We start from the raw sequence: 17,104 nt of genomic DNA, 5'->3' as shown, positions 1-17,104 counted from the left end.
ATCCTGAGGCATCAACTATCAGGGCCATTGAAGAGTCTGCTCTGGGATGTGCTAGGAGAGTGGCACCTGCCAGGGTTTCCTTGGTCTTCACGAAGGCCTCCACTGACTCCTCGTCCCAGGTGATGTCCTTCACCTTGCTTGCCATCCAGGAGAACAAGGGCCACATGATCCTGGCAGCTGAGGGGATGAACATGTGGTAGAAATTGATCATCCCCACGAACTCCTGTAGTCCCTTGGTCATGTTGGGCCTAGGAAACTTCTGGATGGCCTCCACTTTACTGGGTAGTGGTGTGGCTCCTGCCCTGGTTATCTTGTGGCCCATGAGAAAAGGATGCCTCTCGACTGCAGTTGGACCCTGCGGGTACTGTTGATCTGGTTCGTGTTGTTGTTGTTGGCAGCCCTCAGCGTGGGGTCTGACTTCCTGTTCCTGGTGTCCTGTCACAACGGGGGCAGGATGCTGACTTTTGCTCCTGTGTCCACAAGGAAGTGTCGCCTGTACATCTGGCGGCCCCAAATGTACAGGAGGCTGTCTTGGTGCCCAGCCATTGTGGCCATTAGCAATGGCTGGCCTCTGCGTTTCCCTGGAACATGCATAACAGCCAGCACCAGTGGGTTCTGGTGCCCCATCTCTGGTGGTAGAAAACACCACTGGTATTGGGATCGCCTCCTCTGTGGGGCTGCTGTTCTCTTGGCGGTTCTGACGAGCCCCACGGACACCGTGCACTCTATTCTGTTTCCACAGAACGTCCGCTCGTGCTGCAACTTTCTGGGGGTCGCTGAAGTCTGCATCAGCCAGGAGGAGTTGGATCTCCTTGGGCATGCTCCAAGAATGTCTGCTCAAACACAATGCAGGGCTTGTGTTTGCCCAAGAGGGCCAGCATCTCATTCATGAGAGCTGACAGGGGCCTGTCCCCTAGCCCATCCAGGTGGAGCAGGCATGTCCCATTCTCACACCGTGAGAGGCCGAAGGTCTCGATCAGCAAGTTCATGAAAGCAGTGTATGTGCCTTCGAATGGGAGCTCTTGGATGAAGTTGGCCACCCAGCTTGCTGTGTTCTGGTCCAGGGCGCTCACCTCATGGTTGTACTGGGTGGATTCTGCTGTGATATGCTGGATCTGGAACTGTGCCTCAGCCTGGTCAAACCACACATGTGGTAGATTCTTCCAGAAGGTCGGCAGCTTGAGAGTGACCGTGTTGACTGCTGCCTGTTCGCTTATCATTGGGTTTAGATGCCGTCTAAACCATCAGGGACACTCATTGTAGCCTCACGCTACTCGAAAAAACACACACACAGCAGTCAGGTTAAGCTCTGTGTTTTATTGGTGGCTTAGGCCCAACTTTTATATTCGTATCATTCCTGCCATTGCCCCCCTTTACTGACATCATGACCTATATCACAAAAGTGGGTTTCCCGAGCACAGGTACTTTCCTGCATAACTATTCCCTTTTTTCCCGCATGCTGTCCATGCCTATTGGCTGCGCATTTTGGGGTTGCTGGCCTTTAAATTACCCTTGCCGTTCACCTGCCAGTTCGCTTGTTAGGGCCAGTGTCAAAGCACGGGCTACTGACTTATGGTTACACTCACCACCTGGAATGCCAGTTTGATTGCTGAGGCAGCGGGTCATCACATTTGGACCTTTTCCAGTTATACATCAAGATAAACATGTATTATCATTTTTTTAAGTCTTTAAATCTTCAGAGTCCATAATAAATTAATAATTTCATGGTTTAGTTATTATTGTTCTTTTGCAAGTTCGACATCTTACAGTGAATTTCCATTGAAAAGTGCCCGTCTCAGCATTTTACAAAATCCTTGATTCACATTGGTGGTTTGATGGTTCTCGTGTGTGTTGTGTTGATGCTCAGTGGTCCATTGCTGTATCCTGTGGTTCTTGTTGCTGTTGAACATGTTGCTGCTGCCAATGTGGTTGCTGATCATACGTTGAGTTGCAACAACAATGTGCATATTGATTCTGTGTGGCAGCAGTTGTGGACACTGTTGGTGGAGATGCTGATGTTACACCTGATGTTGTTGGAGTTGCCTGTGTATCTGTTCTGTCTAGATTCTTTGGAGCTGTTTCATATATCGATCTGATGTGCTTTCGATTTCGGCGATAGTTACCCATTGACTTTCACCAAGTATGACCGAGGCGACACTTTTTTCATACACACCCAAAGTTGCCACATAGGATATCCTTTACCATGAGCTTTAAAGACCTGCACTCTGACAGCTTCTCCCACTTTCAGTTCTCGTAGTTGTTTTGCTGACCTATCGTACTATGATTTTGTCTATTTTTCTTTCCCTTCTTCCTCTGCACTGCCTTCACAACTTTTGGCTTCAAGAGTTGTTTTGCTGTTGGTAATGTTGTCTGTGTTCAGTGTGACATTAATCTCTGCACTGGACTGCAGTGCATTCTTTCTGTAGGAATATTTCTCCATTCGAGGATCTCATTACAGGGTATGTATGGCAAGCTACTGGTGCAAAAAGCCTAATCCCAGACACACAATGTGAGCAGTTATTTGTATTTTACTTCAAGCAATGGAGCGCTCCATCCTCAACATCCATTGGAGCGCTTACATCCCTAACGTTGAAGTACTCGAGATGGCAGAGGTCGACAGCATCGAGTCCACGCTGCTGAAGATCCAGCTGCGCTGGATGGGTCACGTCTCCAGAATGGAGGACCATCGCCTTCCCAAGATCGTGTTATATGGCGAGCTCTCCACTGGCCACCGTGACAGAGGTGCACCAAAGAAAAGGTACAAGGACTGCCTAAAGAAATCTCTTGGTGCCTGCCACATTGACCACCGCCAGTGGGCTGATAACGCCTCAAACCGTGCATCTTGGCGCCTCACAGTTTGGCGGGCAGCAACCTCCTTTGAAGAAGACCGCAGAGCCCACCTCACTGACAAAAGGCAAAGGAGGAAAAACCCAACACCCAACCCCAACCAACCAATTTTCCCCTGCAACCGCTGCAATCGTGTCTGCCTGTCCCACGTCGGACTTGTCAGCCACAAACGAGCCTGCAGCTGACGTGGACTTTTTACCCCCTCCATAAATCTTCGTCCGCAAAGCCAAGCCAAAGAAGACTTCAAGCAATAAGTTAAACAAGAAAATATGCAGATTTAGAGTACCAATACCAAGGTACGGTGGCCAAGTTGTGATAAAGACGCAGAGAAATTTGTTAAAACTTGTCACGGATGTCAAATCACAAGTAGGAGTAATCCGCCAGAACCGATCCAGAGTACGCAACTCCCGACAGGACCATGGATCGACGTAGCTGTTGATTTTCTTGGACCTTTACCGACGGGTGAATCAATTATGGTAGTGATAGATTACTACAGCAAATACTATGAGTACATGGTGTTGAAGTCCACAACCACTGAAAAAACAATACAAGCGTTAGCAGAGATATTCGCAAGATATGGATTACCTGTTACATTATACTCTGACAATGGTCCACAATTCATTTCAGAGACATTTGCGGAATACATGAGGACCACAGGTATCCACCATCATAAAGTAACTCCAAAATGGCTGAAAGCCATCGGAGAAGTAGAGAGACAAAATCAATCCATTGAAAAATGATTGAGGATTGCACACGCAGAAGGACAAAATTGGCGAGAAGCATTGCTATCTTATGTGGCTGTCTATCGAGCAACGCCTCATGCAACCACTGGAAAAAGTCCTGCAGAAGCATTTATTGGGAGAAAAATCCATACAAAAATGCCAGAAATAAAGGAAATCCGAGACGACCAGGAGATGAGGGACCACGATGCTAAAAAGAAAGGTGCAGCAAAGCTGTACACAGATTCGAAACGTGGAGCCAAGTACTCAGACATCATGCCAGGAGATAATGTTCTAGTGAGGCATGAAACTGGTGGTAAGCTAGACACACCTTATTACCATCAACCCTATACTGTCGTATCCAGAAGTGGCAGTATGGTGACAGTCAAGTCTCCGACTGGAGTCCTGTATAAGAGAAATGTATCAGGTGTAAAAAGGTACCAGTCCAGAGATACATCGAGCGAAGAGGTTGAAAGGCCAATACGAGATGCTGAAACTGTGAGACCTGATGATGTTCCAGAGGCAGTTACCAGCACTCCTGATGAAGTGACTAGAGTGCCAGAAACACTCGAAGCCGTGGCGAGTGGTATTTCCGACGCTGAGAGTGAACAGCCGAGAAGCGACGAAGGCAGGCCGAAACGAAACCGGAAAGTGCCCAAACGATATGAAGACTTTGTGCCATAGTTTTAATAAGAACTTTGGGACAGTATTTAATCTTATATCATAAAGTGCATGTATGAGTGCTTTAGGAAGTAAATTTTATGTAGTTGAGTTATAGTATTACCATTAGTTACGATGTTTGTATGTTTCCGAGGGATATTGGTAAGTGAAGGTAAAGTTTATTTTTGATTAAAGAAGGGATGTCATGATAATGAATATGTATGAGATGTACCGGAAGTCACGTGGTATGAGAGGGAGATAAGAGCACAAGGAGGAGAACAAGGGAAACTGGAAAATAAAGACACTGAGAAGTTTACCTGATAAAACTTGTGTTTGATGTTTTATTAACTTCACATTTCGGGCCACAAATGTGACAGAAGGTAGTCACACTAACAGTTCTGAGAGATAAATGAGTGACCACAGGGAGGGGAAGGCAGCTAGTGCACCTCAATATTTTTGGTTTTTCCAGCTACATTCATACAGACAGAGGCTCAGCATTCATGAGCACAGAGCTGAGCCAAGCTCTGTTACGCAAGGGGATTGCCACCAGCCGCACCACGAGCTACAACCCCCAGGGCAATGGGCAGGTCAAAAGGGCTAATGCCACAGTCTGGAAGACTGTTAACCTCGCGCTAAAGACACATGGTTACCCTGTTACTTGGTGGCAGGAGGTGCTGCCTAAGGCAGTACATTCTATTCGGTCCCTATTATGTACAGCAACAAAACAAACACCTCATGTTTACTTTTCCTAGGAAATCAGGAACTGTGATGGATTGGCCAGCTGTCTATCTGAACCTGGAACCATGCTGCTGAAAAGACACGCTCGATCACGCAAAACAGATCCTCTCATCCAGCCAGTTCAACTACTGCACACTAATCCCAATTATGCCCATTAAATTTCCAGATGGGAGCACGGACACAGAACCCCTAAGAGATCTAACCCCACCTGGTTCACCCCGTCCGCATGCCCCCACTCAGAATGATCTTAAGAGGTTGGGCGCACCACATCAACCTGCAACCTCTAGTAAGCATTCAGATGGCCATGTTGAGGCCCCACAGCCTCATGCTGGTGATTCTGGCGTGGGTCCAGATGTCCTGCTGTTTCACACTACAGACCAGGGAATCATATCAACACCGCCAGTTTCTAAGGTCGTCACTCCTGCAAAGCCTCCAAAACATCTTGTTATATTCTGATTGTGCTGATAGTTACTAGCCTAGTTTTGGCTATGTCAGTAAATTCTCAATGCCATTTATTTGACTGTTTTGTGTTATGCTTACAGTAGAATTGCTTGCTTGCTTGATTGAAGTTGTTCTTTTAATATTAACCCACCCTGCCAGGGGAAGATTCTGATGAATCTGTGTCATGCTGTCAGTCTTTCGCTGTGCTTAGTCTGCTCTACTGACATTGGACGTGTATTATCTCTACCACTAAAGACACTCCCCTTGGCTATAACTGTGTACACACCCATTATCATTCATTATTGTACTACTGAGTTTCTACTAATAAAAGCAGACTCCTGGTTAACTACACAGCCTTCAATTTCTTCATTAACTGGCACTTCAGAGGGATCTTAGGAAAATATCTAGAGATGTGCTTGCAATTAGGAACATGATGCATGAGAAGATGATGAGCACGTACCCTCACAATCTTTTTTAAAATATATGAACAATCACTTCAGTTGCCTTTGCAGGTGCTGCAGGCAGAGTGCTGATAAATGAGAATGGTAATTGTGAGTCAAAGGCTCTTAATTTGCATTGCATGACCCTTTGACTCATGTCACTTGGGTATTTGCAAATCTCACATACTGGACAAGTGATTGCATAGCTGTGCAATGGGCCTTTTGTATTTTTCTGCTATAAAGATATATTTGTTCAATTTCAGAGTTGCATTTGTACAAGCATTGAAACTCCAGTGCTCAAAAGTATAACCTGGAAGCACGAATTTTTTTGAATCATGTAGTTGTGATTATATTTTCAAAATCAATGGATAATCATATTAGGAAGTTTTATTTGACTGTAATTGATTTTTTAAAAGTCTTCATCAAATCCTCATGAATTCATTCCAGCCTCACTACTTGAATGAAATGTTTAATCGAGTAAAGAAAAAGGGGAGGGAAAGAGAAAGAATTGCAGAAACCAAAACAAATTTAGAAAATGAGGCATTGGTTAATAAATAAATAATAGATCACTTATTTTTATAAAATCAGAATAACCCAAGTCTGAATTTTTCTTTTATCAAATCAATCTGAGTGACATAAAAAAAAACTTGCAAAAAATGTATTATGTCAATCTGTAAATCAGAAGATAGCCTGAGAATACAGCAATGGTACATAGAAATGAATAAATGTATTCCATTGGAAAAAAATAACATATAATTTAAGAAATAACATCACAGTATTCGAACAAATTTGGGAACCGTACATGGAACACAACAGAGAAGTCCTACTGTGGACCTCCACCGCCTAAAATGACAGAATGAGAAGACGAAATGAACTGACCCAGTATGTAAAAGTAGATGACACAATTTTCTTGTTTATTTTCATTGTGTGATGACATTGTTTAATGGGTTTAATGTATCATATATGTTGAACATTGAGTGGGTGGGGGGGGGGTGAAGGAGGGAGGGAAGAGAGGGGGGAAAAGGGGAGAAAATGACACTGTGTATATTCAAGAGGGAAATGTTTATGTGTATTTTGGTCAATATGGTTCATAGTGTGAAAAATAAAAGAATTTTTAAAAAACTTGAAAATCCAAATCAATATATATATTTTAAAAATCTGAATCTGTACACTATATAAAGTTAGAGCAAATGCTCATTTCACATCATCTTCAGTGTTTCAAATGTTTGCTTGAATTGAATTTTGGAAATATTCTGTTTGCACTTTAAGGAAACTTTCAGAGAAATACTAAAAAGATCTATTGTAATTTTACCCTAATTTTAGAGATGATTGCAAACCTAATGCTAATAGATGCACCAGCCAAAATAAATAATTTTGACATTCAAATGTTAGATTCTAAATCAAACTCCAGTGACTTTAGACAAAAACAATCCTTCTATTGGAAAGTGTATCACATGGTTTGGGCAAGTTTGTCTTTGGTGTGTTTATGTGAGTTCAACTTGGTTATGAACAGCCCTCCCAATTTAGATGTTCAGAAGGAAGACTTTACACTGTTAATTGGTTGATGCCTGATGATCCATCCACTTTTTCTTTTTTCTATTTGAAAGTAATAGTGTGATACTGTTCTTGATGACAGTAGCTTCATGTTCCAATTTGCTGGCTGGGTTGATGCCAGGTGGTCCATTCTATTTTAATCTCATTTTAAGTAAAATGGTAGAGTGATGTGAATCTCCAGCCACATGGGCTAGTATGGGCAAAGAGAGCAGATTGAAGAATATTACCTGAAACAATTTTTTTTAAATGACTCAACAAAACTTCAACAATCATTAAAAGTGAACAGCTCTCTTTCACATAATTCTCCACATTTAGCAACTGAATCGAAATTCTCAGTGCAAACACGTGCCTCTGGATGGCAACTCATGTAATATAAGCTTTGCAATTCTACTCACCATAGTATGTTGTCACTTCTTTAATCCATTTAGATTTTTTTTAACCACAGTGCAAATTATCCTTCGTAATTCTACCAAAGTGTAGAACCATGTACTGAAATTCATTTATCAATTAACAAGAATGACAAGATTATTAAATATTTTTCTCCAGACCTCCTCGGCATTTGATAGGCCTCTAATTTGGTTCAGTTCTATTAGTTTTGAAATTGTACTTCTGATACTTGTATCACATTTATAAAAAGTGTAACTCAACCTTGTCCCCCTACATCTTCAGCTTAATGAACTTAAGCCCAGCAAGACAGTGAACCTCGTCAGCTGATTGAAGTTAGTATTGATGATGATCAAGTAAATCGTGATTTGGAAGAAGAGTTTCATACTTGAGATAATGTGTATTAAAAAATTGTTTTTTGATTGTTCTGTTGGGGGGGGGGGTGTTGGTGGTCCAACAGCAGGTCCTTCCGAAGTCGTTGGCCACTTTGTGGCATTTGTCACTCCCACGTGATTGAAGGAGGTAATACTGTTGGGTATTTGGTTTATTATTGGTTTATTCTTTATTTTTATTGGAAGAGCCATTTAATTTTTGTGTATTGTTGTCATGGGTAGGTACTTCACCATTTATGGTGGGGGGAATGAAGAATTCTTAAATGGCTAATTTAAATTTTGTTACTTTTAATGTTAACAGGCTAAATAATCCTATTAAAAAATGAGAATATTGGCTTATCTTAAAAAGTTGAAAGTTGATGTAGCTTTTTTGCAGGAGACTCAAATGACTGAGAAAGAACATCAGAAAATGAAAAGAGATTGGGTTGGCAAGTGGTATCATCTTCATTTAATTCTAAGGCAAGAGGAGTTTCCATTTTGATTAATAAGTTACCTTTTAAATTGGAATCAGTTTCTGAAGCGGCTGGTAGACTTTTGATTGTTAATTGTACATTTCTTAATTTGAATCAGGCTTATGATAAAATTATGATAGGTTACTTTAATTGTTGTTTAGATCCATTATTGGATAAATCTCCTAAAAAGATAACTAGGACTAAGATGGCTAAACAGTTGATGGTTTTAATGAAGGAGTTGAATTTAGTAAATGTATGGAGAAAATCAAGTCCTACAGAAAGATTTATCATTTTATTCATTTTGGCATGATTCTTTTTTAAGGTCGAATTTTGGAAGCTGTATATAAATCAAGGACTTTGTCTAATCATTCTTTGCTATTAATTACTTGTAGTGCATCAGAAAGGATGGAGAATATATATAGGTAGCGCTTTAATTCTTTTTTACTTAAAGACCCGGAATTTTGTAAGTTTATACGGACCATATTCAAAGTTTTTTGATGATAAATGTGGACTCAGTTGATTCTAAATTTGTCTTATGGATGCTTTGGAAGCTTATTTACGAGGACAAATCATTAGCTATATGGCTAAAGTTAAGAATGGCTGAGGTTGATAAACTGGAGAAGGAGAGTGAAGTTTTGGAGAAAGATTTACAGTGTGCTTCAATGGAGGATAAAAAATACAATTGGTAGACTTAAAATTACAATATAATTCATTACAGGCTTATAAATTTGAAAAGCTTATACAGAGGACTAAACAAAGGTATTACAAATTAGGGGAGATGGGGTATAAAGTTGAAAACAGAACAAGTATCTAGAACAATAAATGCTATTAGATATCAGTCAAAAATTACCTATAAACCTCAGGAGATTCTATGAAAAGCTGTACACATCTGTAGTAGGACAGGATGAAGTAGGATGAAGTTGTACACATGAAAAGTTGATGAAAAGTTGTACACATCTGAAGTAGGACAGGATGAAGTAGGATGAAGTAGGACATTGATGACTTTTTAACTGGTTTAATTTTACCTACTTTAAATGATGGGGATGTAAAGGACTTACTGGTATTACTGTTAGTGAATTAATTGAAGCACTTCGAAATATGCCAAGTGGTAAATCCCCTGGTGATGATGGGTTTACTTTGGAATTTTATAAGGAATTTCAAGATTCTTTAGTTCCTTTGTTGATGGATGTTCTGGATCAAGCACCTAATGTTGGTTCCTTAGCAGATTCTTTTTCTAAAGCAGTTATTACTGTGATTCTTAAAGATAGGGATTCCTTGAATGTGGGATCATATAGACCTATTTCTTTGTTAAATGTAGATTATAAGATAGTAGCCAAGGTCTTGACCAATAGATTAGCAAAATACTTACCCGATATAATCCAAGTGGATTAGGTAGGCTTTATTCAGCAGATAATATAGTGAAGTTGATTTCTTTAATCAATACTTCATGGCAGCAACCTGACCTACCGATGGTAATTTCTTTGGATGCTGAAAAGATACTCAAAAGAGTTAAGTGGGGCTTTTTGTTTAAGGTTTTGGAAAAGTTTAAATTTGGGCCTCTTTTTATTGGTTGGGTTAAGGTCTTATATAAAAACCCTACAGCGAGAGTAGTGATGAATAGACAGAAATCTTTACCTTTTTCATTAACTAAATCAACGAAACAGGGTTGTCCTTTGTCTCCACCTCTGTTTGTATTGGTTATTGAACCTTTGGTGCAGATGATTAGACAAGATAATGCAATAACAGGGATTAAAGTTAATTCTAATGAATATAAATTTGTTTGCAGATGATGTGTTGATATATTTAACTCATACTTTACCATCTTTGGTGACTTTACATGAATGTTTGCAACAGTATGGGATATTATCTAGTTATAAGATTAATTGGGAGCAGAGTGAAATTATGCCCTCAGCAGAGATTGACTATTTGTCATATAGACAGATTGTGAAGTTTAGATGGTCTGATCCTATTAAATATTTGGGTATTATTATTAATTATGATCATTTATTTGCGTTGAATTATTTACGATTATTGGCTAAAATTAAAGATGATTTAAACAGATGGAAGGATTTACCTATAATGTTAATAGGAAGATAGGAAGAATGAATTGTATAGAGATAAATATCTTTCCTCGAATTCAGAATTTGTTTTAATCTCTTCCTTGTAAGGTACCTCATAAATTTTTTAAGGCTATTAATTCTTTGATAAGAAAGCTTTTGTGGAAAGATAAAATGGTGAGAGTTTCATTACAAAATTTAACATGGAAATACACATTGGGTGGTTTATAATTACCTAATTTTCAATATTATTATGAGTCAGCTCAATTAAAATTTATAAATAGAATGTTCTAAGTGCATACTCCTTTGGTTTGGGCAACTATTGAATTAGCTCAGATTGGTGAAAAGAAGGTGGATCAATTTATTTACCGATGGAATTCTCAGTTATTACATAGTTATAATTTACCGGTGTTGAAGCACTTGCTTGAGTTACAGCTAAGACGCCTTTATTTCAAAATAAACTTTTACCATTCACGGTTAATAATCAATTATTGAAGATATGGGAACAAAAAGGAGTGAAATTAGTAGAAGACTGTTATGAGGCAGGACATTTTATTTCTTTTCAATGAATGAGAGAGAAATATAATGTACCTTTGAGTACTTTTTTTTAAAAGATATGTTAGAAAATTTGGGGCGTACTTTGTGTCTTTTAAGAAGATCTAAATTTGAGAGTTTAATTATTGATGGTACTATATCGAATCTATATAATTTATTGCAGGCTAAATGCAGATGAAACAAAAGTGAAACGGGAGAAAGACTTGGGGTTAATTATCCCCTTGGAAGACTGAACGTCGATATGTGAAGGTAGTATGACTAAGATTGTGAATGTGCTGTATTGATTAGTTCATTATAACTTTATTCATCAATTATACTCAACTCCTGAAAAATTAAAGAAGTTTAAGTATATTACTTCAGGAGGAAAACAAAACACAGGCAACTGTCATCTAATTAGCATAATGAGAATATTCAGTCATCCATTGAAGAAGTGACAGCAGATTTGGAAATCAGGCAGAAATAACAGTTTTATGAAAGGGGAATCTACAAAAGGAAAATCTATCAAGTGTCCTTTGAGGACATAATTAGGTTGGATAGAGGGGAAATGATAGATGTAGTGTATTTGGTCAGCACCATATGTGTTATTGCACATAGCAAGAGTTCATGAAATTGGGTTAACATAATGACAGAATTCTGGCAAAGCCATAGAAGATATAAAGTTATAAATGATTAACTTTCAGAATTTTGAGAACATGTAACCACTGAGGTGTCACTGGAATTAATGCTGAGGTCTCAACCATTTGCAATCTACATTAGTGACTTAGATGAAGATCTAACTGCATTGTTACACATGCTAATGATACAGATGGATGAGGGAAAAAATGCAAAAAGTTCAACAAACTGGTTCAGACAAGGGCTAACCAAGTGTCAAATAGCAGACCTAAATCTAATGTAGAGAAATGAAATATGAAATAATCTACTGTAGCAGGAGGAATAGAAGGCTGCAATATGGTTGAAATGGAAAGGTGTTAGAGAATACTGAATAACAAAGGAATGAGTATATTCATACTTAAAAGAGAAAAATAGCATGCAATTATCAGATAAACCAGTTAATATTTCAGGTCAAAGACTATTCCTCTTTAGTTCCAAGAAAGAGTTGCTGCCTCAAAATAATTGGTTTCTCTTTCCACAAATGCTACTTGACCAGCTCAGTTCTTCCAACACATTTGTTTTTGTTAGAGAAAACTAATGGCTTACTCCTGTTTCTAATTCTTACATTCTTATGAAATAGCTCGCACATTTACAGAGAGAATTTTAATAAAACGGATCCAGACATCAGTGCTCAGTCACCAAATGGAGAGAAGTGAAACAAAGATGTATCAGGGTTTAGGAGAATATGAACTCAGAGGTTTTACAACTGGAATAGGACGTGGTCAAAGAATTTCATGTTAGAGACAGAGATTTTTAAAACTGAAGCATCAGGGAGCATGAACTGTGTATCAGCAAAAACTGAAAATCTGGAAAAGCAGTTGTTGATTTGCAATAGGATACATTTCTGTACAGTGACAAGCATATAGAAGCAAACACATTGTCGTGACCTGAAACATTAACTATATTTCTCTTTCTTTATATGCTGCCTGACCTGACAAGTGTTTCCAACATTTTTGTTTTACTTCATTTTTTCTTTTATTTTCAGTACAAAAGCAATATAGATTTGAAAGTAATGAAGGTATGTTTAAGAATCTAGCAAAAAACACAAACAATGAAGTGCCAGGAAATATGATTGAAAGTATGTCTTCTGCATCATGTTCTGGATTGTAACTACACTCAATGTGAAATAATTCTTCTACAGTTACCTTCTAAACCTATTAACTCTGCATTTTGTAGACCCCACTTAGTTTCTCCCCTTAACTAAAAAAAAGCCCTATTCATTCAGTCTTCCTGCCTTTAGAATTCCTGCCAGCTTCTTGTGCAATTTTTGAAAACCTTAATTTTAGGAATTCGCAACAATAACCCCTTTTGCACAGCCACTTCCATCTGGGAGCATTGCATCTTTATTGTGTAAAAGGTATGAACAAGGAATGGGGGGGGGGGGTAATTTCAGATCCGCCTTTAAGTCCACAGCAGAGGTAATAACAGCGCCGAATTGATGACTGTGTAAAAAGGGCAATCCGACAGTCCAGGACCATGAAGGGAAAGGATGTGTATGTGTACCATATATAAGACCCACAGGCATATAAGACCCCCCCCATCCCACTTCAGTGGGGAATTTAATATTTTTTTTTAGTGTGTCTACGAGTAAGCATTTAAAACTTGAACAAAACATGCAACTAGGACAAAAGGAAAAATCTTTTTATCAATAATACCACTGCCCCACTCTCCCCCAACAGCCCTCTAATCCGCTCTCTCCCGATGGCCCTGCTCTCTCCCGGCAGCCTGCTGCCCTGCTCTCTCCCAGCAGCCTGCTCTCTCCTGGCAACTTGCTATCAGTCTCAATGCTGGTGCTGGTCCCATTGCCCTTCTCACTCTTGAGGGGGGAGCGGGATGGTGGAACCAGTGCGGAGACTGACAGCCCTCCACCAGACCTCACTGATCCCCATCGCCCCGCTCTCCCTGACAGCCTGCCACCAGCCCCCAACGATAGATAGTGGTGATGCTAGTCAGCCACGCAGTGACGATGATCACTGTCGGTATTACTCACCATTATCACCTTCGCATACAAGACCCGGGGATATTTTTGAAGCATTTTTTTGAAAACAAGTGGCTCTTATATGTCATCAAATATGGTATGTTATACGTCACACTAGACACTGATGCTGTTGTGTTCCATGTCCTGCATTTTTTATTCCCAGAATGCTGGCTTGCTGTGTAAAATGATACTCTAACCCAGCATTGTGCCAGCTTTGTTCAGTGTAACCATGCAAAGTCGGCTTAATGACGGGTCTTCTTTACTGCAATTTTGTGAGATTTCTGTGTAAAAAGGGCTAATGATGCACAAAACTCCTGGTTGTTGAACCTTGCATCAAAATTCTACCTTGAAGCCATGGCAGAAAATTAGAGGAGTCCCTAATCAGCATGAACTTTCATTGCACTTTAGAACTTAGAATTTCCAAGTCTACATGGCAAAAAGTTGAAAAAATATAATTTTAAAAGTTTAGATGAAAGCTTAAATAAACTTAATTATTACAAAATAATTCTTACGAATTTTTTCTTTGAATTGAGTGCACTGATTTTGAGGAAGATTCCATCCACACCTTCTCTGAAGCCAAAGTGGAATTCTGTCTGGAGAAATCCCAAGAGTCATTTTGAAAACAATTATTGATATAATAAATTAAAATTAGTAATAAATTTATTTTTATTTACCAATAAAGTACTCAGGAAGTCCTCATCTTGATCAATGCTAGTCCAAATATCATTCCCAAGTGGAGCATAAAATGGAGTAAAATCAAGGACAACCTTAATGCCTACAAAGTAACAATGAAAATTAGACATGATAACTTGGCACAAGTACTCCAAAAAAAAATGTAATCGGTAGAGATGCACACAAAATAAAGACATACCATGTTTTGAAGCAGCTTTAAGGAAAGGTTTCAAGTCATAGATATAATCCATGATGTACTGAAATGAACTTGAATCATTTGGTGTCCTGGAAGTTTGATTCAGCTTTTCATTAGGCACAAGGATAATAGCAACTACATTGAGCTGAACAATATACTGTAACTGCCTAAGAATTCCTGAAAGGCAAATAAAAATCTTGATATTTTTCAAATTGTTTAAAAAGTAATGGACAAAGAAATTGTTTAATTTGATTCAAATATTCAAAAATGCCTTAAAATTAGTGCATCATCTGACCCAATAGCAACTTTCAAACACGTAGCGATTAAGACACCAAATCATCTAGAAGCTCTATTGACATGAAATTATATATAATAAATATAGCTTTAAGAGGAACACAAGTTGCAGTTCAAATTAGTGCTATGCTGACAGGTTATAATTACCTGATACAAAATATTAACGTTTCTTATTTTACTGTGTTAAATGAAGCACAAAAACCCACATGCAAACAAATGGCACTGCAACCTATTTTCACATGGAAAAAGATACGATTATTTTTACAGTGATGACTTCGAGGGAGGAATAGAAATCCAAGGTTTCCAAATTTGCGATTGTTAAGAAAATGGGTGAAATTGATATTGTGATAAGTAAACCATAACTCTGCAATGGTATATAGATTGAGTGAGTAAAAGTTACAAATAGACTGTAAGGTGGAAAGTGTGAGAGGTCAGGAAATCAAAAGGCAGATTATTGTGAGAAACAAAAGTACCTTCACAGAATTTGCTCGAGACAAAAATTGAGAACAAAGAACATTTATTATACAACAATGCAAAGTTGAGTGCTTCCCCTTACCCTGGGAATACACACATACACTGGGGCTCACCCAACTTTTATACAATTTATTTCAGTACAGAAGTACCCTCCCCCTTACATTCTTCTGCCTCCTGGATGAGTTTGGCATTAGGCAATCCTGTCTGCCTACGTGCTGTTTCTGTGAACTTGGAGGACCAGGGGGTATCCTGTCGGTGTCCCATCATGTCATTGTCCTTATTCACACATTCCCGACTCTCAGGGCTTATTAACTTCTTATATGCAGAACTTGCTAATTCTGTCTAAGGCTAGAAGACCCTTATCTTATTCAGACTAACTTTACTTCCTACATTCTATTATCTACCCTTATCCTATTCATACTGGCTTTATTCATTACTCATATATCCATACTAGCTTTCTTCATCTCTCATATTTTCATATTAGTTTTACTCATCTCTCACAATCCTCACTTTTCTTTCAGCTATGCTTCGTGAATTCTCAACTGGAATGTAACTTGGTCTTTTTCCCAGCGAGTCAGTAAACGAATTGCAGTCTCAGCATCATCAGACAGAATTTGGGAAACATACATCCTTTGGGTTATAGTGATCTGACGAGGGGTCCGTTGAATTAAATACTGCACACAAGTCTTTAGGTAGGGGAGCACCATAATGGCCAGAATAGCGAGTCCAGCTGCTAAAAGGGCTGTGGGTATCAGAATCCAGTTACCAATAAAAAGTCTAGTCCATCCCACACTGGACCAAGGTTGCCAAGTCTGAACCTGGGCATGGGAAGATTTTCGAACTCCTGAAGAAATGTCTTTAACCGCCTGAGCATTGTCATTAACCAGTCTTTCACAAACGCTGCCTTCAGCAGCCAACGAGTAATCTAGAGCCAGGCGGTTTTGTTGAACTGTGGCTCGTATCTGTCATCTTTCTTCAGCCCATAAATTCAGGGCAATTGCTGTCTGTTCGGTGATGATCTCCAAGGCTGCCTGGAGTCTGATTAAACAATTTAAATGCCAAGCAGCTGTGGTGTTCTGGCGCAGCTTACATCGTTTACAACTGGAACTCCCCTTACAGTGGTGGTTCCGAATGTCTGTGTGACCCAAAGGATGATTTACAGGAGACCAAGTTGGGGAGGGGTGTTTCTTGTTACTTAACCTGTGAGTTGCAGCTTGTCTGCGAACATTAGCATTAAGTATCACTGAACCTGTGAGTTGGTTGCAGCCTGTCTGTGAACATTAGCATATATATTCACTCTATCTCTGCTACATGTACAATCCTGACTAACATTCTGTCTGTCATTGTCCCACCATCTTCTTTGTGCTATCTCTTTAAAACTCCTCTTTTTAATATCTGTAGAGGCCGGAATACAAACCAAGTCTACTCCCTTCGGGCCATTCTGTTCCCCTGGCCTATGTTGGGATCCTATATTAACCCATACTAAATAAGGTACCCCACTATGACTATACTCTATACCTGCGCCCTGTCTGCATTCTAAAGGTAAATAATTGTCACCTCTGCTGCCCCTATTCCAGGAGGACTTAATATATTGGTGATT

At 39.3% G+C, this 17,104-nt stretch overlaps 1 protein-coding gene across 2 annotated transcripts in view; it reads right to left on the bottom strand.

Annotated features, from left to right (window-relative positions):
• The window catches only part of LOC138760468 (amino acid transporter heavy chain SLC3A2-like), a 92,529-nt gene that overhangs the window by 45,868 nt on the left and 29,557 nt on the right, over window positions 1–17,104 (bottom strand). For both annotated transcript variants that reach the window (XM_069931083.1, XM_069931082.1), the window contains exons 2-4: window positions 14,740–14,913; window positions 14,543–14,643; window positions 14,381–14,461 (exon numbers count right to left, since the gene is read on the bottom strand). In XM_069931083.1, the coding sequence (XP_069787184.1) occupies window positions 14,381–14,461; window positions 14,543–14,643; window positions 14,740–14,913 (356 nt within the window). The remainder of the gene's footprint in view (window positions 1–14,380; window positions 14,462–14,542; window positions 14,644–14,739; window positions 14,914–17,104) is intronic.

This window comes from Narcine bancroftii, chromosome 4 (assembly GCF_036971445.1).
Source record: "Narcine bancroftii isolate sNarBan1 chromosome 4, sNarBan1.hap1, whole genome shotgun sequence".
NCBI lineage: Eukaryota > Metazoa > Chordata > Chondrichthyes > Torpediniformes > Narcinidae > Narcine > Narcine bancroftii.
Note: the sequence above shows the minus strand (reverse complement) of the source record. Positions and strands in the feature narration are given on the sequence as shown.